Raw genomic sequence first — 22,478 nt, forward strand, 5'->3', positions numbered from 1 at the left:
ACACATATATATATGTATATATATAAAAAGCATAATATGCTAATTAGACCGGATAGCTGGACAAACTTCTGGATGATCTGCCAGTTGAAGCCGCAGCGGCGGGGGCTGAGGCAGAGGTGGTTAAGGGTGATCCAGCAGGCAGGTGATCAGTTAGGGGTGATCAGGCAGGCAGGCGAGTAGTCAGGGGAGATCAGGCAGGTGAGTGGTTAGGGGCAATCAGGCAGGCGGGCGAGTGTGTGTATTTTATATATATGTGTGTATTTTAGAGGCCCGGTGCATGAAATTCATGCAAGAGTAGGCCTTCCTTCCCCCAGCTACTGGCACTGGCTTCCCTCTAGCACCCGGGACCAAGGCTGGCTTCCCTCCGGCCACAGGCAGGCACCTTGGACCTAGGTTTCCCTCGTAGTTCCAGCTTCATCTGGAAGGACGTCCAGTCTAATTAGCATATTATGCTTTTATTATTATAGATATATTTGTTTCTTTTCATTCATAATCTTATATTTTTATTTTACACATGGTAAAAGAAAGGGAAAGGAGACCTTTTTCCCCCCTAAGGACTGTAAAATAAAATGTCTACTGACTTGAAGAGTGAACTCAAAAAGATGAAAATCATTTTTGAACCTTATTCCCTAGTGGGTATCTTGCCTTTTGACAGGAATTCTGAATCTCATATTCTTTTATTAAGTTCTCTGGCCCATCACATCTCTTTTCTCTGTTTCCCATCGCAAGAGGAGCCATTTTAAAGCAAGCCCTGCTGTGTGTGCCTAATAAAAACCCTTCAGAAAAGCCCCATTTTAACATCATTAAATTTATTGCGTGTAACAGAGTAGAAACCCAAGATTCCAGAACAAACACCATTTTTATTTTTTTGTTTTAATTTTTCTATTAGAATATTTAAACAGAAAGTGGATGCCATTTATAAAATAACAAACTCTCAAATGAAATCCACATGCAAGGAAATTGAATCCTCTTAATGAACAAGTAAATAAATTTCCACATTGTCCAGAGAGTTAGATAGTGAATCAAAGATGAGCCTTCAGCTGGTTTGTAATTTTCTGCCTTGGCATCAGTTATCAAGTCAGAACTGATAAACACTGTAAAAATAAATATATCCTCCCTAATCTTATTTCTAATTCCTAATAGGATGATGCAGACTTTGCCTTACTCAGTAATTTCAGTATTTATAATTGGGGGAGAGGGTTCCAATGGAGTTTTATGAGGACAATTAAATGGAAGAGGAGGGCAATGTGTCAGTGAGAGTTGGGAGGCACAGGGCTTCAATAACTGCAGACCAATTATTCTACTCCTAGACAAGATCTTTTTTTTCCTTTTTGGATAAAAAAATTGCATACATTGCAGTTTTGGAGCATACTGAACTTCTCATCTAGGGTTCTATGCCTTAGTGGGTAGGCCTGAGCAATTTTCTATGTGATTTTTATCTTGTGGGCTAATATGATGACTCTAATTAGGGCATGATTCATTTTTTGGAAGTAGTGATAAGAGGTGGAGGTACAATATTCTACTCATTAGGATACATTCCGGGGGTGGCACAGTTTTCTGAAGGTCCTTGTGACTGTGCTCCCCACTAATTACTTCCCCTTCTAGCTGGTCCTTCACGTGACAGGATGCACAGGGGCAGATTTGAGAGGTGTCACCAAATGGTATTAACTCAGTAAAACTTCAGTAAAAATAATGACCAATTGTGCCTTTGGTTAAACCCTGAATGCAATTACTCTTTTACAAGTATGGTAATGATTAGAAATTGTACAGAGATCATTGCTGGGGTATCAAGACATTCTCTTTTCTAAGAAAGCCAAGTGAAACCTCTTCTTAAAGGCGATGCTCAGATTCAAACTCTGAAATAGACACAGGGTTTCTAAGCCTATCCCAATTTCCTGGGACTTCAATACTTACCTCTCAAGTTCCACAAGAGGTTCTGGTGTCACATCGAGGTCATAATTGGTCATCTCAGCCTGGTCTTTGTATTTGGGATTCTCATCCTGGCTTACTGACTGTTTATACCACTATCTACTCAGCAGCAAGCCATTCCCCATGCTCGGAGCATGGAATGAAACTCCTCAGGCGAGGCAATTACACCTTTCAGCCTGACTGTAGCTTCCTGGACGAGGCAGCAGTGTTTTCCTCTAGGAGGGAGTTTTTAGTATGCTATGCTCAGGGCATGTGTAGCAGTTGACATGAGTAACACAAGCTGGCAGGGAAATTTACCCCCTCCACAGAATGAAGGAGATATATGTTTGCTTACATTAACTTTCCATGTTGATGCACACGTTTGTCAAGAAAACAACTTTGTATTCCAATAATATGGGACAGAGCAGAAGGATGTGTGAGAACTTTTCAATGGGGATGGGAATCAGGACAGAAGCAGAGGTGGGTGACCACTTAGAATAGGGTGGGCAGGGTCGAACTCACTGAGACAAGATTGATCAAAAAGCACATGAAAGATTATGTAGCATGATGAATCATGCACACTATACTTTACCATTTGCATTGCCTTTCAAGATTTACTCAATTGTTTAGTTAAAAATATTTACTGAGTAGTTACTAAGGGCAAGGCCAAACATGTTGTGAAAGACATATTTTAACCTCTATGTTACATATAAAGAATCTGGCTTATGGAGAGTTCAGGTAACTCATTCAAGGTTAAACAGCTGGGAAGCAACAGCACAAGTACTAGTATCAACCTCTCTGCCATCTCCAAGTATCTTCTCATCTGATATTGGGCACAAAGAGACTCTCGCAAGGTTGTTGTAGATTCAGCTCTTAGAAAAGGAGTGGACAAGTAGTAAAAGTTTATGTTGAGTGATTATTACTGATAATAACATATAATAATAATATATCTCATGTAATCTTCACAGACAAGAAGACTCATTGTGGGGAGATGTTTCAGTAACCTCCCAGTGGTCACCTCCAGCCAGGAAGTAGGCAGGCCTGAGCTTGAACACAGGCCTGTCTGTGCTCAAAGCTTGGCTTGTGGCAACTATTTCAGGCACAATTCCTTCTCAGTTAGAAGTTTCCAATTTAATTGGGGATGAGCAGAAAGGGGGTGTGAGTTTAGATGACTTGATCTGGGAGAGGCATCTGGTCCCCCTGAGCAAGGAAAAGAGTCCGCAGGTCAGACTGAGGACTGCCCTGGTCAGACTGAGGACTGCCCTGGTCAGACTGAGGACTGCCCTGCTTCAGTACATGGGTCACTGGATAGACAACTCCGCTCCCCTCCCAGCAATCCACAGGAGACCCTCGTCGGAGGCAGCCATGACCTGGTATTGGGTGTGGTATGGTTTCATCTTGATTGCCCAGGTCTGAATGTTCCATACATGTTGTGGGCTTGTGGCTGGAGGCCGTTTTGAGTCAAGACAATAGATACTAGGTCTTGCCAGTAGGAAATACTGGGCCCTAACTGCCCATATCCTTATTCTGGGATGTTTGCAAACTTCAGAGCTGAAAAATATCATCCCCGTTGAAACAATAACGAATTGGGGTCCACATTGTTGGAGTTCCTTCTTGAAAGTCATTCTGCCAGTTACCAGCAGAACCGAGACTTGAAGCCAAGTCTCTTATGTCTGCCTACCTGCTCTTTTCATCACAAGTAATGCAAACATACTCATTGCAAATTTTGAAAATTAAAGTATAGAAGGAGAGCCTCCCTTCACTGTTCCTAATCCCCTGGGGCTTCTCCCTAGAAAAGCTACCCTTATTAGATTGGAGTGCTTCCTTTAGCTTTTAGCATCTTTTATTTGTGACCTGATTACTTCTAGGGAAGATGCATTTTGCTTTGCTTCTCTATGCCATGAAGCTTAGAGGGGCCAGGCCACCCTTGGGGGTGGGGGGTGTTTGAAAGGGTATCTGTAATTGTCAGGTTCTGTCTATGACATGGTAAGTTTATTTCTAGAGTGCAATGATAACAAAATTGTTTCTCCCTAACACTAATTCCATTTTGCAATATTTTCATCACCAATGATATTTTGACCTCCATCATCTTTCAGTTGGGTCACAATACATTATATTTGTTGAGTTGTTTTTAAAGGTGATCACTAGTCTTTAATTTTATGCTGGTACCATGATCCTATAGAAAGTTTACATTTCTATGCAAAGTTCAACATGCTTTACCTTTATCCATTCTGAGTTTTTTTTAACCAGCATAAAATTATTTTCCAAAAACTTTGCATTTTCTTCAAGTGCATTGATAGTTTTATTATTTACATTTGGCTCTTAATTGATCCAGAATTTATGTTTATATATAATATGAGGTATAAATATATATATTTTTCCAAATGGATAGGCAACTACCTTAATACAAATAACTGAATAGTGCATTGTTTCCCCATTAAGTTGAAATACCAAATTTCTATAAACACATGGTTTGGTTTCCGCACTTTTCACTCCATTTCATTGACATGATTTTCCACATTGTTGCAATACTAATAAAGTTTTAAAGTATAATTTGATATCCAGGAAGGCAAGTCTGTTAGACTTTTTGTATGTCTCAAAACATGTAATTCTTATATATTTCTTTTTCTAAATTATTTTAACACCAGTTTGGCAAGTTACATAAATTATCTTATTGAGATTTGTGTTAGTCTTTCATTGCATTTATACATTTATTTTGAGATAATTTCATCTTTAAATGTTATCATAACAGGGAACATATAGTTTTTTCTCCATTTATTTACTTTCTCTGGGTCCCTCAATAAAGTACAATAATACCAAAGGTTTTTTTTTATCTACCTCTTGTTGAACTTATCCACAGTTAATTTAAAATTTATGTTGCTGTGCTGTGATCTGTTTTCTATAAAATATATATTTTTTAATTGGCATTGCTGATGTAAAAAAAAGCCGTTACTTTTTACATATCAATCTTCTATCTAGCCTCCTTATGAAACTATTAAAGAGTTTATCAGTTTTTCTGGATCATATCATGCCACCTGAAATAATGATGTTTCTTTTGTTCCTTTCCAATAGCTCTATCTGTTTTTCTCTACTTATGTTATTGATGATATCCTTCTGTACAAAATTGAATAGCAGTATTAATAGTAGGCATATTGGACTTAATTGACTTGGATAGAAATACTTTTTATACCTCTATTATTAAGAAATTATTTTTTTCCAATTTTTAGGTTGGCTGTTTTTTGAAAAAATTAAATCAAGTATGGGTATTGTATTCTATCTAATGTTTTGTTTATATCGTGTGATAATTACATTATTTTCTCATTTTTTTATCTTGCATTATATGTTTTATGGTGAAGAACTCTCTATTTTTGAAATAAACATTACTTGGTTATGATACATTATCCTTTTGATAGCTTATTGGATTAAAGTTGTATAAATTGTATTTAAGATTTTTACATCCAGGTTCATAAAGTAGATGGATCCCCAATATTCTTTTCTGTTTGCATTTTTCTTTGGATTGGAGGTCAGGGTTATTGATGCTTACAGAATTGGTTAGGAATTTTTCTTTCTCTTATTTTCCATTTCTTGGTTAAGTTTGTATAACATACATCTTATCATTTCTATAAAACCATTTGGATATGCTTGCTTATTAGATTAGGTCTTGAAGATTCCCTTTGTCTCTTTTATTAGTTTACTCCAGGCTTTGGGTTCTACTGAATCATTCTTTTTTATTTTTTTCCTGTGAGTGTGTGTGAAACTAATGTGTTCTCTACTCTTCTTTAGACTGATTCCATCTGCTTTGTGTCACCCAGAATTTTCCCAAGATCTGTTCTGTTAGTGACACTTTTCTTGTTTTGTAGCAAAGGCAAGGATTGAATTCATTCATTCTCTCTCTCTGCACACCCCCGCCCCATTAAAATTTAAAAGGTTTTGTAAGAGATTGGGAAATACAAAAAATGGCCTGACATTTTTATTCAATCTCCTCCATTTCCTTTCCTGTCCCTTTTGGACTATATGCACTAGAGTAGGAAATGCTCTGTAATCTTGATGCCTTATTCCCCGGTGATTTTATAAAAATAGAGTACTAAAAAAAGTGATGTGAATGTGATTCATTTCCCTTATAATTGCTTTGAGTTTTTTTGGAATGTACTGTGCTAAAAGGTAACATTTTATATAGAATACATACTACCAAAAACAATATTTTCTTATTGATAAAGTAGTTAAAGCATAGAGCAATTTAGACACATAATTATGAAGATTTTTATTATAAAGTTTTTTTCTAGTTAAATGTATGTTTTTATTGTAAACAAAACTGACAAAAATGGATAGAACAAAACCAATAAAAAACAAACAGCCACTCTTATTTACTTTTTGATCTACTGATCAAAAAAACAGAATTATCTCAGTCTTCAATATCTTTGGCTTTGACCTTGCTGTTTTTCAGGCAAAATAGTTCATAGTCTATTAAAGGTAAATGGATCAGCCAGCCATTCAAGCAAAGGAATTCTGAGTCTTCAGTCTTCGTCTCAACATCTTTTCTTTTTTTCTCTCTCTCTCTAATGCCAATATGCAATCACAATTGTATTAAAATCAATTATACTGTAAATCACAATTTCCAATTAATTAGTGATCTTTATATAGTATGGTCCTTGTAATTGAGTAATGGTAGCTCTAGTTTAGTTCCTTGTTATGGAAATGTTTGCCCTGAAAGGAGTGCATATATTTGAATTTTTTATTCCAGTTGTACAAAATTTGTATCAGTTTTGTAAAGTGAACAGAAGGTGGCCACCCCAGGTTACCTTCACTGAACTACATAAAGTCAGCGCACACTATTCATTTTTGTGAATCCTATGTTCTCGACTCTTCCTGGAGACCCATTCAACATGCATCATATGGGGAGCACTCTAGAGTCCTAATGCTTCATGTAGTAAATGATTGTCTATCTTCAAGCTTTGAATGAATAATCATTCATATATATTGTAATTAAACATGGATTTCCAAATGCATCCCAAGTGCAAAGGCTTCCTTTACATGGCCACTTTGCTTGATCCACATAAAAGGTGTTACCAGTACATCATTTTATCTTAAATGGTTTCATTAGCACCACTGCACAATTTTTTTGCTTTTAATCTTTAAGGCTTTCATGTCAGAAGGGGAGATTGATGATACTGCTGCTATTGAAAGATGAGGTTTAGAGTAAAATGCACTATAAAGTGATGTGAACAGTTCAAGGCATCTCAACTCTGACAGAACTAATTCATTATTTAATTAGACTCTGAAAGCTCTTTGCAAAAAATGTCTGGCCTTATGTCAGGACCGTTCTTGATCAAGAGGTGAACATCATCGAAAGGTTCAATCTTAAAGGTGCCCTATTGTACAAGTATAATTCTGATATCTTAGAAATTATAGTGCCTGACTAGTCATGAGTCCAAATGAGTCTCTCATTTTCACTGTTTCTTCTCTGCTATAAGCCTATATCATCTTATATATTTTTCTAATTATTTTTAGCCTGGCCAATGTGATTCAGTGGTTGATCATGGACCCATAAACCAGGAGGTCATGGTTCCATGCCCAGTCAGGGCATAAGCCCAGGTTTCAGCTTGATTCCCAGTAGGGGATGTGCAGGAGGCAGCCAGTTGATGATGTTTCTCTCATTAATGTTTCTATTTCTCTATCCTTCTTCCTTCCTCTCTCTCTAAAAGTCAATAAAAACATATTTTTAAGAAAGGTCTAATTATATTTACCCTGTAAATTTTATGGTAGAATTTATATCCTAAATATATAATTTTTTTTCTTTAAACCATACTTGTTTCTCGACCTGTACCTATCCAATCAAAGTAAGAGGTTTGTTTTTAATTTTTATATTCACAAAAAAATGTATTGTAAAGATACTGCCAATTAGCATTTGTTTTGAAATGTGAAAATCTTAAGTTTGATAAATCAAAGTTGCTTGGTTAAAGTGGTTTGGTCCCAATAGTGGTCACAAGGAACTGAGTTAGAAAGCACAGTCCACATTTTCATATGTTTAGCCTTTTTTATTTACTTTTTGTTAAAATAGTTAGACATGATATAAAATAATCCTTTATTTCAAATGATCTAAAGAAATTTGAACTCTCAGGTACAATTATGCACTTTTATCCCAGAATGTTTATAGATATGCACCTTAGTTTAATTTTATCAGGGATTAAAATCCATGAGTAATTTTAGCTCTCCTTTGGCATTTCAGGGGAGCTGGCATGGTCAGGATTTTTGAGGCATTGTCTCTCAGAGCTTAAGTCAGCATAAACTCAGGAATCTGACAGACCTCCCTTTGAATCTGTCTCTTTCAAATGTCACCTGTCAAGTTATATAACCTTCTAAGTCTCAGTTTTCTCATGTGTAACATGGGCATCATAGGCACTGAGCCTTACAAAGTTATTGTTAGAACTACATGAGTAGCTACGGGTAATGCACTTAGCATGGTTTTTGGCCCATAGTAAGTGTTCAGTGAACATTCCTTATTACAAGCTTGCACTCACTTGGTAAAATATGAACTAAGTAAAACTGTTCTGGTTGCATTACTTTGTCTCTTTAAACTCAGGAAAAGATGACACAAAGTGTCATGTTGCCTTGGGATGGTATGAAACACTTATTTTACTATAAACATCGTGATTCTGAATTTAACCACACTGACATAATAAAGTACAGAGTGTGTGTGTCTTTGCGTTTACCTTGCATCCTATCTACTTTTGGACACAGACCTTCTTCCCCAGGACACAGGAAAGGATCAGCATCTTAGTCTAAGACCATCATAGTGCCTTCGCCATCCTAGTCACAGGTTCTAAGGCAAGTCGGGGGGCACATGTCCCTGTTAGTCAAATAAAAGTCAATCTCCAGGATTTCCTAAATTATATATATTTCTATTATAAAGATTTACTCACAAATACACACTGATTATATTTTTTATGCCTGACTCATTAACTTTCTTCAGCTTTGGTGGTTGATAATATTCCTTGATTTGTAGCCGCATCACTCCAACTATCTGCTTCCTCCTCCTATCTGTGCATCAAATATCCCTCCAATTTCCTCTTATGAGGATACCTGCGGTTGATTGGGGCCCAACTAGAAAATCCAGAATAATTTCAAGATCTCAAAATCCTTAATCATCTGCAAAGACTTTGTTATATAAAGCGACATTTACAGTTTCCATGGATTAGGATCTGATTTCTTTTCTGAGGCCACTATTGCAAGGCTCTTCCTCATGCTTGACTTGACTTAAAGCAACTCGAGGAGAAAGGTTCCATAGTTTTATTCCCTCTTAAGCAGGATTAGAAAGGGATTCTTGCAGACACCTTTGACCTAGTGAGCAGGTGTCAGAACGTCACTCCAAACACAGTTTTGATATTTGCAAAGGCCGAGCATTTGTTCCAATGGTCACACAACATGAGATTGAACTCTGCTGTGAGCATGTACATTTCCATTTTGTACTTGCCGAAGTGATTGTACACTGAGCTGCCTCCAGAATAGGCCCACTCATAAATCTCAAAGTGGATAGAGGTGGCACTCATGTTAAATAGTCTGACAGCGACAGAAAGTGGCATCTCGCTGACCTTGTTGGGAGTACTTGAAAACCTTTACAGGCAGGCATGCACTCAAGATCTGAAGAGATCTGACAAATAACAGTCCCCTCAACTATGACTTTCTGCCTGCACTTGCTGCTGCTCCCAGAACCCCAGCGTATTAGCCTGTGTGTGTGTGTGTGTGTGTGTGTGTGTGTGTGTGTTTGCCTCCTCACCGTCTCTGCATCCCTGTTGTCACCAAGCCTTTTTTCTCCGGTTTGAGACAGCTGTTTAGTATTTTATAACAGGCAATGATAATTTACAACCAGCATGGTTTTATGTTCATACAAATTTGTTATACACAGCACATCGTACGTGCAACCCCAATTTGTATTTACAGAATGCCTTGTTTTCCCCTCTTGAGCCATCAGTCATGTTGCAGATACAAATTCTCATTAATCTTTGCCACGCACCATGTAGGTTTTCCAATCCACAGCTTATGGATGTGGAACAAGTTAGAGTAGGCTTGTATTCACGAGTTTGAAGAACAGATAAATTGTCCGTTTCATGCTGCACGTGCCAGTGAAAAGAAAGGTCATTAGAAAATATGTGGCAAAAAACACAACAACCCTCTGACAATATCAATAATAAGCAATGGTAGAGTCAGAAGTGGGAACCTGGGAGTGAGCACATCTTAATGCCAGGGTTTAAAAGGAGCCTGGCATCTGTCTGGTTTTGTTTTTTTGGATTTTTTTTGCGTGTTTGTTTTTCTTTTTAAACACAAAAATGGTGAGTGTGCCATGGAATCCTGGCTTCCATGAGTGAAATGTGCAGATTAGTTTTAAATGTAGACCTCTGCGACGGGTCTATCACTATGTTGCAAGTGCTAAGGCTCCGGAAAAGACAAGTGAACACCTAATATCCTTTCTACTAGAAATATGTAGGTGCAAGTATCACGTGATCAGTAAATCATATGATGTAATCAGATAATCCTGTGAGATAAAATTCTTCAGTAGATGAAGGGATTGTTTTTCCTCATTATTTATGGTAACTAAATATTTTTATTTCCCTTTAATAACAGAAAAGGGATAATATAAGGACCTTCCCCAAATAATATTTTTACTAACTAGAATGACTGTGAGGTCCTTCTTATAGATTTATAGGTAACCGAAAAAGGCTCATCTTTTCTCCTTTTTTTTCTTGGTTACACCCTGTAAGCTCAGTTATACTTGGGTTTATCTTTTTTTAGTTAAAACAAACCACAAAAGAACTTCTTTGGGGCTAAAACAATTCACTATGTGCTTAGACATTTTTTAGTATATAATACTGATTTCATTTAATTTAGTAAATGAATTGTTATGAGCCTAATCGTGGGAGGGGGTACACCAGGAAATACAAAGATTAAAATAAAACAAACTAACAAAAAACCCCTCTGTTCAAGAGTGACTAATGTAGTTTGTATCTGTGTTAGTGTGTTTGTTTTGTGGAGCAGGACATACAGAGATATAAGTTAAAATTAGTACAGATGCCGAGACCGGTTTGGCTCAGTGGATAGAGAGTCGGCCTGCGGACTGAGAGGTCCCAGGTTCGATTCCGGTCAAGGGCATGTACCTTGGTTGCAGGCATATCCCCAGTGGGAGATGTGCAGGAGGCAGCTGATCGATGTTTCTCTCTCATCGATGTTTCTAACTCTCTATCTCTCTCCCTTCCTCTCTGTGAAAAATCAATAAAATATATTTTTTAAAAAATAAAAATAAATAAAATAAAATTAGTACAGAAATAACTATTCCTAGACAAAATAGGCTCAATACTTGAGATAGATTTGAACACTGTGCTATGGGCCATTAAGAGAGTGAGAACTCACCAGAAATTACATCCAAATGTGAGAATGGAAGATTTTATGCTGAAAGCACTGTGTGGAGTGGCTTCGTAGGACATGGAAGCAGGAAGAAATACAATCCAGATGGAGAGAAACAGGCATGGATAAGGCAAGGCATTTCCCAGAAACAAGTGTCTTTTGGCTGCTCTGTGGGGAACACTGCAAGATGGGCTGGGGTGATAAAACTTGAGGACAGTCCTCAATGCCAGAATGTGGCATTCAGATTTCCTTTTGCAGAGGAACTCTTTAAAAGGTTTATGTACAAGGGGGGGACTTAACGAATTAGACTACAGGGATGTTTATATGGCAATGGTGTGGAGAATAGTTTGAAGGGAGACTAAAGTGGAGTCAGAAAACTGGTTAAGAGACACAGTAAGAAATAGTGAGAAACCTCTTATACCTGGCGAACATAGGAACATAAGTGCAGATCTAGATTCAAGAGCCACTGCAAGGTTAGAATTACAAGACCTGGAAAGTAATGGGAAATAAAAGATGAATCCACTGGGTAGCCAAAGGTGACCTTGAGTATCATCTATAGAAAGAACTGATAGGAAGACACGGATGCATGGAATGGGAGGAAAGTGGTCAAATTACTTTTGAAAACCTCCTCCACTATATGTTCAATTAAATGTATATTCTCTCACACTCTTCCTAATGCTATATTTGCTTATTCCCTTTATTAGTGTCTTTGACTCAGTGATACAACAAATCAGCCTCCTGAACTGTATGATACAAAGAAACAGAGGACACAGTCTTTGCCCTCATTGAAATGATAACCTTTTTGAGGAAGATGGGACACCAGACATGTGTGGCTTTGGGATGGACATCTGTGTGGGGATGATGGGAACAGTCCTACTAGTCTGTGCTCACTTAGCTGAATATTTAGTAACATAAAAGGGAATGAGTACTAAGTACCAAATGAATTGTATAGTCAGTAGTAGATTCTACAGGAATTCCTAGCAATGACAATCATTTTATTATTTTGGTTAGTCAATTACTATGATCAAGGCTCCACAGTAGGCTAGAAAGACACAGTTTCTAACTTCAAAAGATTTACAATTTAGGACTGGGGGACACATTTAAGTGAATAGTACAGTAAAAATGAACAAGTATAAGGATAATCAGAAGCGTGTGTTAGTGACCAGTCATATCAGGATGTAAGGAAGGAAGACCACAACTTGTTTCTTTTTTTAAGTTGCATTTCTTTATGTTTCCTTTCTTTCTTATATCCCTTTAGTCATAAAAGTGGTTAAGTAGGGACTACATATAAATTAATTTTTATTTATTCCCATAGCCTTTTTACTCTAAAATGAATGCACCTTCTGTATGACTGTTAAGTTTCAATTTACTATGAAAATGTATCTGCTAAATTAAAAATGATTTCATTTCTTAGCTCAGTCCAAACACAATGTACTCCTGTTCCCTTCTTCATGTCCTAGTCAAACTTTAGTTACAGCTGCATTACTGTGCTTAGGGTGTGAGTGTGTGTGTGTCCTTGCTCTTGTAACTAACACTATGCCTGGTACCTAGTAGGTGCTCAACAAATGCTTATCTAATAAAAATTGAGTTTTTTTCCCTTTTGATGTAAGCGCTTAAAACTCAAAAGCATGTAGTGCTAATATTTAAGATAGATTGATTCATTCCGTTCAAGTACCACATAAACATTCACACACTATTGAGTTTAGTACTATTAAAGGCCAATTTCCCTCCTGAGAATTGTGCCTGTTGCAGAAATATTTTACATATCCAGTCTTTTTTTTTATCATCACTAGGCAGGTAAAAAAATAAATGGTTCTCTCAAATGAGCAGTTGTTCACCTAGACTTCCCTTGAAAATGCCTGTGTATTTCAAGAAATAATATGAAAGAACACATTGAAGGTGCCCACACTCACAACTAACTAGAGTCAGTGTCTTTTTTAAAGACAAAAATAGTAGCAATTAAATTCTTTACTACACTATCCACCCAAAGGACTTAGAAAAGCTATTATGTCCTCCTTTTTATGTCACTGTAATATAACCCAATCAAATTAATTGAAAGCCCTGTTTTTCCCAATTTTACATATTTGGTCCATTGTCCTTCAAATTATTTTATTTAGTTTAATGTAATGTTTTTACTGTTGCTTTAAATTCACATGTTTTCATAACTTAAACGAGCTTGTGTGTTTTATTGTCTCAAATAAGTTCCTTTTAGTACATGAAAACTTAATGCTTAATAATATCTCAAATCGGTTATGTAGATCTTTACAACGAAATTACTTGGACAACAAAATTGCTTTGACATTATCTCCTTTCTTATAGCCATGTGACAGTATTACTATCCTTATTTTATTTTAATAGATAAAAAACTGAGACTGAAAATAGCTAAGAGACTTGCCTGCAATTCATTTGTTCATAAGTACCATGTACAGAGCCAGAATTAAAATGGAAGTATTTGTATTCTTCATTCAATCCTCTCAATCTAATCTAATAAAAGAGAAAGATGCAAATTGACTGTACCTTTGCTATGCCTCAAGCCACGCCCACTAGCCAATCAGAGCGACTATATGCAAATTAACCCAACCAAGATGGCGGCCGGCAGCCAAGGAGCTGGAGCAAGCAGGAGGCTTGGTTGCTCTGGCGATGGAGGAAGCCAAGCTTCCTGCCTGCCCTGGCCGGCTGTGGCCTCTGCTAAAGGCAACAAAGTTTCCATTATAGAAGATAAATAAATCCCAGATACCTCCTTCCAGCCAGCCGCCACTGTGAGCTTGGGTGGCTGGGGGCTGTGGCCAGCCTGCAAACAGCCATCAGCCCCTCACCCAGGCTGGCCAGGCACCCCAGCAGGGACCCCCACCCTGAAGGGGTTGTGGCCAGCCTGAAAACAGCCATCAGCCCCTCACCCAAGCTGGCCAGGCACCCCAGCAGGGACCCCCACCCTGAAGGGGTTGTGGTCAGCCTGCAAACAGACATCAGCCCCTCACCCAGGCTGGCCACACCCTCTAGGGGGTGAGGGTCCCTGCTGGGGGGCTTGACAAGCCTGCAAACAGCCCTCATTTCCTCACCCAGGCTGGCCAGGCACCCCAGCAGGGACCCCCCACCCTGAAGGGGCTGTGGCCAGCCTACAAACAGCCACCAGCCACTCACCCAGGTTGGCCAGGCACCCCAGCAGGACCCCCCTCCCTGAAGGGGGTGTGGCCAACCTGAAAACGGCCCTCAGCCCCTCACCCAGGCTGGCCAGGCACCCCAGCAAGACACCTACTCTGATCTGGGACACCCTTCAGGGCAAACCAGCCAGCCCCCACCCATGTACCAGGCATATAATAAAATGGTAATATGCAAATTGACCCTAACAGCAGAATGACTGGGAATGACTGGTCACTATGACACACACTGACCACCAGGGGGAAGACGCTCAATGCAGGAGCTGCCCCCTGGTGGTCAGTGTGCTCCCACAGGGGGAGCTCTGCTCAGCCACAAGCCAGGCTGACGGCTGCCAGCACAGCAGTGATGGCGGGAGCCTCTCCTGCCTCCTCAGCAATGCTAAGGATGTTCGACTGCAGCTTAGGCCTGCTCCCGCTGGCAAGTGGACATCCCCAAGGGCTCTTGAGCTGCCAGAGGGATGTCTGACTGCCAGCTTAGGCCCGATCCCCCAGGGAGCAGGCCTAAGCCAGCAGGTGGACATCCCCCAAGGGGTCCCAGACTGCAGGAGGGCACTGGCCGGTCTGAGGGTCCCCCCCCCTGAGTGCACAAATTTTTGTGCACCGGGCCTCTAGTATTTAGATAAACAAATATGCCATACTATGGCCAAATAACACTGGGTACTTATGCTGAATAATAATAATTAACATTTTGAGCAAGTACCCATGCAAGATACGTCCTAAGTACTTTACATGTGTTGACTCATGTAATCTTTGTCACAACTCCATGAAATTTAAACTTAAGTAAACAGAGACCCTGCCCAGTGAGCATGGCTCAGTAGTTGAGCATTGACCTACGAATCAGGAGGTCATGGTTCCATTCCCAGTCAGGGCATATTCCCAGGTTGCAGACTCAGTCCCCAGTGTGGGGCTGCAAGGGCAGGAGGCAGCCAATCAATGATTCTCTCTCATCACTGATGTTTCCTTCTCTCTCTCCTTCTCTCTTCCTCTCTGAAATCAATACAAATATATTTTTAAAAAAGGAAGAAAATAGAGATGCAAAGAAGGTAGGGTTGTGAGCCCAGCCAGTCCACACTGTCCTGCTTTAGAAATCATTCTTCTTGCTGTCATTGCTGACAAGAATAGACTTAATGAAACAAATGTGAGTCAATAATGTCTTCTAGGACTACTCTTCCCACTGATTAACTTTAAAAAGTTATCCTGGAGCCTGTAATTCTGTGAAGTACTTTAGTGGAAATTGAATTTGTTTCCCCATTCTAAAAGGTAATTTTTATTAATGGTAACTCTTTAATGTTTTATATTTAATATCTGATTAGAATTTTACTTCCTGGATTAGAAATCATTCTTCTTGCTGTCATTGCTGACAAGAATAGACTTAATGAAACAAATGTGAGTCAATAATGTCTTCTAGGACTACTCTTCCCACTGATTAACTTTAAAAAGTTATCCTGGAGCCTGTAATTCTGTGAAGTACTTTAGTGGAAATTGAATTTGTTTCCCCATTCTAAAAGGTAATTTTTATTAATGGTAACTCTTTAATGTTTTATATTTAATATCTGATTAGAATTTTACTTCCTGGAAAATCCCTTCTTATGTATTATACTAGAGGCCTGGTGCATGAAAATTCATGCACTGGAGGGGGGGTCTCTCAGCCCGGCCTGCCCCCTCTCACAGTCCGGGTGCCCTCAGGAGCAGGAGGCGACCCAGCGATCAGTGGAAGGCAATGCCCCCATCACACCTCTGCTGCTGCCACTGCTGGTAGCGCAAGCCTCGGCCGGCCCTGGTTACCTGAGCCTCGGGCAGCCCTAGTTGGCTGGGAAGCTGCCATCCTAGGCTTGCCTGTGCCTCGGGCCGGCCCTGGGCAGCTGGAGGGCTGAGGGGACTGGGCACCACCATCTTGTGGCTGTGGGTGCCGCCATCTTTGAGGGTGGGGCAGTCAATTAGCATATTCCCTCCTTATTGGTTGTGGGTGCCGCCATCTTTGCGATGGTGTGAGGGTCAGTTAGCATATTCCCTCTTTATTAGATAAGATACTTTAGAACTCTACAACTTTATTACATTAATGAACTTAGGGGCCAATCCCAAAATTTTAACCAGCAAGGACCAAATAGTAAAGAGGTTACGTGACCAGCACAATAGGACTTGGTAAGTGCACCAAGTTCAAACCCATTTCTTCCAAGGCTCTTCCCTCATTGAAGAGAAATATGCGCATAATAAAAATGTGTGTGTGTGTGTAAAAATGTGTGTGTGTGTGTGTGTGTGTGTGTGTGTGTGCGTGCATGCGCACGTGCATGTGGTGGGTGCAGAGACTTATTTTCATGAATAAATTGTAGTGCCATTAGGCATAATAACTGTATATAATTTATCTAGCTAAAGCATGGAATTTATGAAACTCTGTATTCTCCCTAGGGTATGTCATTAAGCATTCCCTCCCAGTGAATACAAACAGAAGGAAACATTTGATTTTGTATTATCTAGGACAGTTTACCCTTGACAGGTCTGAGCTGCACCGGTCCAGCGATACACAGATTTTTTTTTTCAATAAATAGAAAAATACTGAAAATGCATTTTCCCTTCCTTATAATTTTCTTAATAACATTTTCTTTCCTCTGGCTTACTGCATATTGTAAGACTATAGTATATAATACATATAACATACAAAATATGTGTTAACTGTTTATGTTACCAGTAAAATTTCTGGTAAACAGTAGGCTATGAGCAGTTAGCTTTGGGTGAGTCAAAAGTTGTGCATGGATTTTCAACTGTGTGTGGGGTGCCCCAACCCCTACATTGTTCAAGGATCACCTGTGTCCTCCTTCTGTACTGTCTTCCACTCAGATGTTACTCTTTTTTTGCCTGGTGTTTCTGTCTAATGCTCTCTCCCTGTGCCTATTAACATGAAATTATTTCTCATTTCTCATTTCTCCTTAAATATAAATTGGTTTTCTCAGGTATTTGCAGTTTAATTCCTTAGTCATTAGTGGGAATGAAAACTGTAGATTTCTCTTTAGGGATTTCTGGTTAAAGTAATGCAGAAAATTGACAGAAAGGATGGAAAGCATTTATTTATATCCTATGTCTCACTAGGCTTGTGAGCATCACACTAGCGTGGATCACATTCATCCATAACGATAATGAGATAAACAGATGCTGCAGCTCCTCCAACCACACCGGCCTCTATGTAAACATGTACATACAAACCCTTTGCAAATGTAAAATCTCTAGAGATGGGACTGAACACCTGTCAGAATTGTTTTAAATGACAATGATATACTCTGATTGTTGTGCATTATTTTGCTAGAACCTTTGTGTGGTATTTCATTTAATCTCAAAATAACCGTATGAGGAAAGTACTAATACCCATTTTACAGATAAGGGAATTGAAGCTTAGAGGCGCTAAGTATGGCTCCAAGGCCATGAGGTTGTTTGCTAAAGAGCTAGAATTTGATTCCAGGTCAAAACACGTTCAATATTATTGCCACAAAAACTTGGTACCACTAAAAACTGATCCTACAAGTAACATACACCTAGTTATTGGAGAGGATGGTTGGGGACCAGTGTGGGTCTATCAGACAGGGCTCTGGAAGAAAGAGAAAGCACACCGAATTGGGTGATTTGAGAAAAGTTGACTATTGACATTATGCATTAATGTGGGCAATACCCTCAGGCCAGTTACAATGACATGGTTAACACCGGTAGGCCTGAAGATGTGAGCCTCATTTTAATGGGATCTGGAAAGAAGGGTGACAGAGGGATGGAGAGAGAAGGGAAAAGGAGAGAAGTGAGAAGGAGGTAGAGAGAACTGCTGACCAGGGATGTGCCTCTTGGTCCAGGGAGGCAACCAGATGACAGAATTTCTGGGGTGAGACATAGTGTTGCCAGTCTTTGTCATTGAATCCAACTGACAGCCAGAAGGCAAGGGGCCCTAAGGGCATAGCTTGTGCACAACCACCACAGAGGATAAAGCAGGGTTCAGAATGCCTCAGGGTAAGTAAGTCAGCTAGGGATGTGAGAACTGCACCTCATTCATTCCCTCCCCTCAGGCTCACCTCCATTCTCTTTTACCCTGGAATAATTGCCCTTGCATAATTCTCCCCAAGGAAATAGACAGGAAACAAGATTAAAAGCCAGAGGATAAGATTTAAACCAGCCACCCCCTGGAGGCATAAATGATACTATTACACCTCTGGACCTGGAGAATGCTGTTACTTTGTAGAATTAAGTAATGGTACTCTCTGCTTTTATAATGTCACTAGAGGCCCAATGCACGAAATTCGTGCAAGAGTAGGCCTTCGCAGCCCCGGCTGCCTGGATCCCTCCCTCACAGCCACTGGTGGCTGCCTGGATCCTGCAGCTGCAGCCCCAGCTTTGTTCCAGAAGGACGACCGGAAGGATGTCCACTCTAATTAGCATATTATGCTTTTATTATTATAGATGGCAGAGACTGCAAAACAGCTGCTGCTTTTGTTTTCTTTAATCCATGATTGCAAATGCTTCTGAAATGTACTAGTGTACTTTTGTACTAAGCATTTATAAACATCACCATTTGTTTTAGGTATACTCTATTGCAGAAAAAGCAGGTATGAAATAATGGCTAGGCCTTCCCTCAAATAGGTACATATCCTTTAATAAGGTGTTTAGGGCTTTTTTGTTTGTTTGTTTGTTTTTGGTTAATTGAGATATAGTTTCCATACAGAAAAGCTCACCCATTTTAACTATGTAATTTTGTCAGTTTTCACAAATGTGTACAATCCTGTAACTAACAGTACAATCGAGATACAGGATATTTCCATCATTCCAAAAAGTTCTAAAGCTTTTTAAATCTTTAATCCGACTCAACTGAATGTTTGGTATCAACTTTTGTTTCTTCTGATTTTAAATAGGAAATTGATGTTAGCACCCAAACAGTAAGTTACAAATAATAGGTGCTTTGGTAAAAAGTATTTTTGTTGGTTTGTTTTCCCACCCTTCTCAGTAATATAACTACTCATACTGGTTATGAACTCACTGCACATGTAATAGGCTTAGAAAAGGTTCATAATTTTGGCTGCACATTGAAGTCACCTGAATCTGTTAAACAGCCCAATGGCCAGGTGGCATCCCATTAAAGCAGGGCATCTTGGATTGATACCAAGACATCAATAATCTAATCTTTCCAAGTAATTCCATATGTGGCTCAGGTGAGTCCCTATGAATTAGACCAATTTTTATCAACTCTGCCTGCACAGTAGAATCCCCTGGGGCAACTGTTCAAAAATACTGATGAATCCCCCATTCTGACTTATGTAACTTGTTCATAAAAGTTGACTAAAAAAGCCAAATTTGGGTAATTTAATATTTCTGATTGGTTAGGCTCCAGTTAATCAGGTTTTATTATAGTTCTGGGTATGTGGTGGTGTTCAATAAATGTTAAATAGATGTCATAATCTCACAGCAGAGGCGAGGGGGAATAAAATACACTCTCTCTTGGAAATAAACTGTTTGTGTATTTGAAATAATTATCTTAGCAAACTATCACTTTCTGAAAATTGTCCTCCTAGGTAATTTACCTCAAATGGTAAGCCTTGTATTTTAAGAGAACACTGTATTTCAACTATACTTTTTTTCACCATAATAGTAGGCACATATATGTCTATAGCACTTGCATAATTCTCCCCCAAGGAAATAGACAGGAAACAAGATTAAAAGACGGAGGATAAGATTCAAACCAGCCACCCCCTGGGAAGCATAAATGATGCTATTGTGCCTCTGGGCCTGGAGAATGCTGCTACTTTATAAAAGTGAGCAATGGTACTCTCTGTTCTTATAATGGCAGAATGAACAGCCAATGTTGGTAGCTAGAACAGAAACGAACTAAGTGTCTAATGACATGGTTACGGAATATTTACATGTGATATCTTTTTCAGATTTCAGGAAATAGTACCTAGCAAAAATCTTTTAAACATAAAGTTATGGATGACCCATTATGGCAGAAATGTTCCTTAGGCAAACCTCCCAAACTTTATGTTATAAATAATTAATCAGCATGCTGCATATTTTAAGGTAGACTAACAGCACTGAGTGTTGTATTTAATCCCTCAACAAACAGCATTTTTCTTAATATAAATATTCTTGGTTTAAAACAAAAAAGAAATAAAGTTTATTTAATTTGACTTTTTCACTTTTCATTTAATTGTTCTACTCTTTTTTATCCTTTTTAGGGCCATCTCAGAAAATGGTGTCACCGAAACAAGAACATGAAGACAGGAAACATGACAAAGTCACAGATAAAGGAAGTGAAAGTGGGACTTCCTGTAATGAGCTCTCCACCTCCAGTTGTGACAGCCACTCAGAGGCGAGCACCCCCCAGGACAACCCAGCCAACACCCAGCAGGCCACAGCTCACCAGCCTAACACCTTAACCTTGGATCGCCCTTCCAAAAAAGCGCCTGTGCAATGGATGCCCCCACCAGACAAACGCAGAAACAGTGAACTCTTTCAGACGCTCATCAGCAAGTCCCGGGAAACCAATCTTTCCAAAAAGAAAGTCTGTGAGAAGCTCAGCGTAGAAGAAGAAATGAAAAAGTGTATTCAGGATTTTAAAAAAATCCACATTCCCGATTATTTTCCAGAGCGGAAACGCCAGTGGCAATCCGAACTGTTACAGAAGTATGGGTTGTAGTGATGATCACATTCCTACAGTGTTGCAATGACATTCAATGTTTACTCCAGTGTCACTACCTGACTGTGTCTTAACAATTGTCAGTGTGATTCTTGCTGCTCTTCCGTTTCGTGAGCTGTTAATGTGGGACAGTATTTCCTTTCATTCCTTTTTGTTGTTGTTGTTTTTAGAAATATTTACAAAAAGAAAAGAAGAACACCAGTAAATGTTGAATCAAAGTGGTGTGTCTGATTCGAACCATTTTTCAAGGATGAAAGTACAACGTGCATGATCAAGAAGCTTAGAATCTTGATTTTTGAACTGTGGTCAACTGGATATGTTTGTCGTTTTGTAACTCACTAAAAAGAAATCATCATATCACTCCAACTAAAAGGACAATATGGATGAAGCAACATCAAGTAAAATGTTAGATGATGGTTTTGGGACCCAAATCCAAAACTGTTTAACTGTTATTGCAATAAAACAAGTATTATTTTTGCATGAGCACAATGTTACAAGTAAATCACAAGACATAGGGAAGGTCTGTTTGTTATTTGGAAAGAAAATATGTTATAAAAAAGTAAAGCAAAAAAAAATTGTTTCAGGCAAAGCCTGTTAATGTAAGATGTCTAGGAAATTGGGTTTTGTTTGTTCTAGATCTGTGATTTTTTTGGTGTGTATGTGTATGGTGTTCTGTATGTTCAGATGGTGTAAATATGCCTTATACTATTGTGTTATGGCACTGACATTCATATATTAATGCTAGTCATGATTATTTCTGTGAAATGAGTTCTTACATCAGGCTGTGAAAATTGGTATAATGATGCTCTGAAAGATCCTACTATCATATTAATCAAAATCACTGAGGGAAATGGTAAAAAGCTTTATGTATTTATTAAAAAAGGAAAATATATTAGAATTCCTTGGTTTCTATGGACTCTTCTTTTAAAATATTCAATTTTTACATTGTCTTCAATTTTTCTTTAAAATCACAAGTTAGAGAATGACATGTGCAAACTTAATGCTGACAAGTTAGAGTTTTAGTATAATTCAAAATGGAGCTAGATTCTGGTCCCGGGAGCCTTGGTATTGATTCATAAACTCTGAGCCCACAGAGAAAATAGCTTCACCTGAGAATGCACTAAACTTTTATTTTAGCTGACAATCAGATTTAAAGCCTCTCCAAAAACAATTGGGAAGTTACTTCTTACAAATTAAGAGACAAAGATGTCAACAGCAAGCTAAAAGGTTAACCTGAACGATAAGAAATTTCTTCCTGGCTGCACATGTGGAAACAAGTTTTCTTATCAGAAGCCACACAATTCTTGCCTTACCTTCCCCACCATAAGGAAAGCATAAAATCATGAAATTTCATTTAA

At 38.8% G+C, this 22,478-nt stretch overlaps 1 protein-coding gene across 1 annotated transcript in view; it reads left to right on the top strand.

The window, feature by feature from the left end:
- The window catches only part of KCTD8 (potassium channel tetramerization domain containing 8), a 213,466-nt gene extending 191,468 nt beyond the window's left edge, over window positions 1-21,998 (top strand). The window contains 1 exon segment of the mRNA XM_006088463.2: window positions 20,660-21,998. Within this exon segment, the coding sequence (XP_006088525.1) occupies window positions 20,660-21,120 (461 nt within the window). The 3' untranslated portion in view covers window positions 21,121-21,998.
- The last annotated feature ends 480 nt before the right edge of the window (window positions 21,999-22,478 follow it).

Source organism: Myotis lucifugus, unplaced genomic scaffold (assembly GCF_000147115.1).
Source record: "Myotis lucifugus unplaced genomic scaffold, Myoluc2.0 scaffold_48, whole genome shotgun sequence".
NCBI lineage: Eukaryota > Metazoa > Chordata > Mammalia > Chiroptera > Vespertilionidae > Myotis > Myotis lucifugus.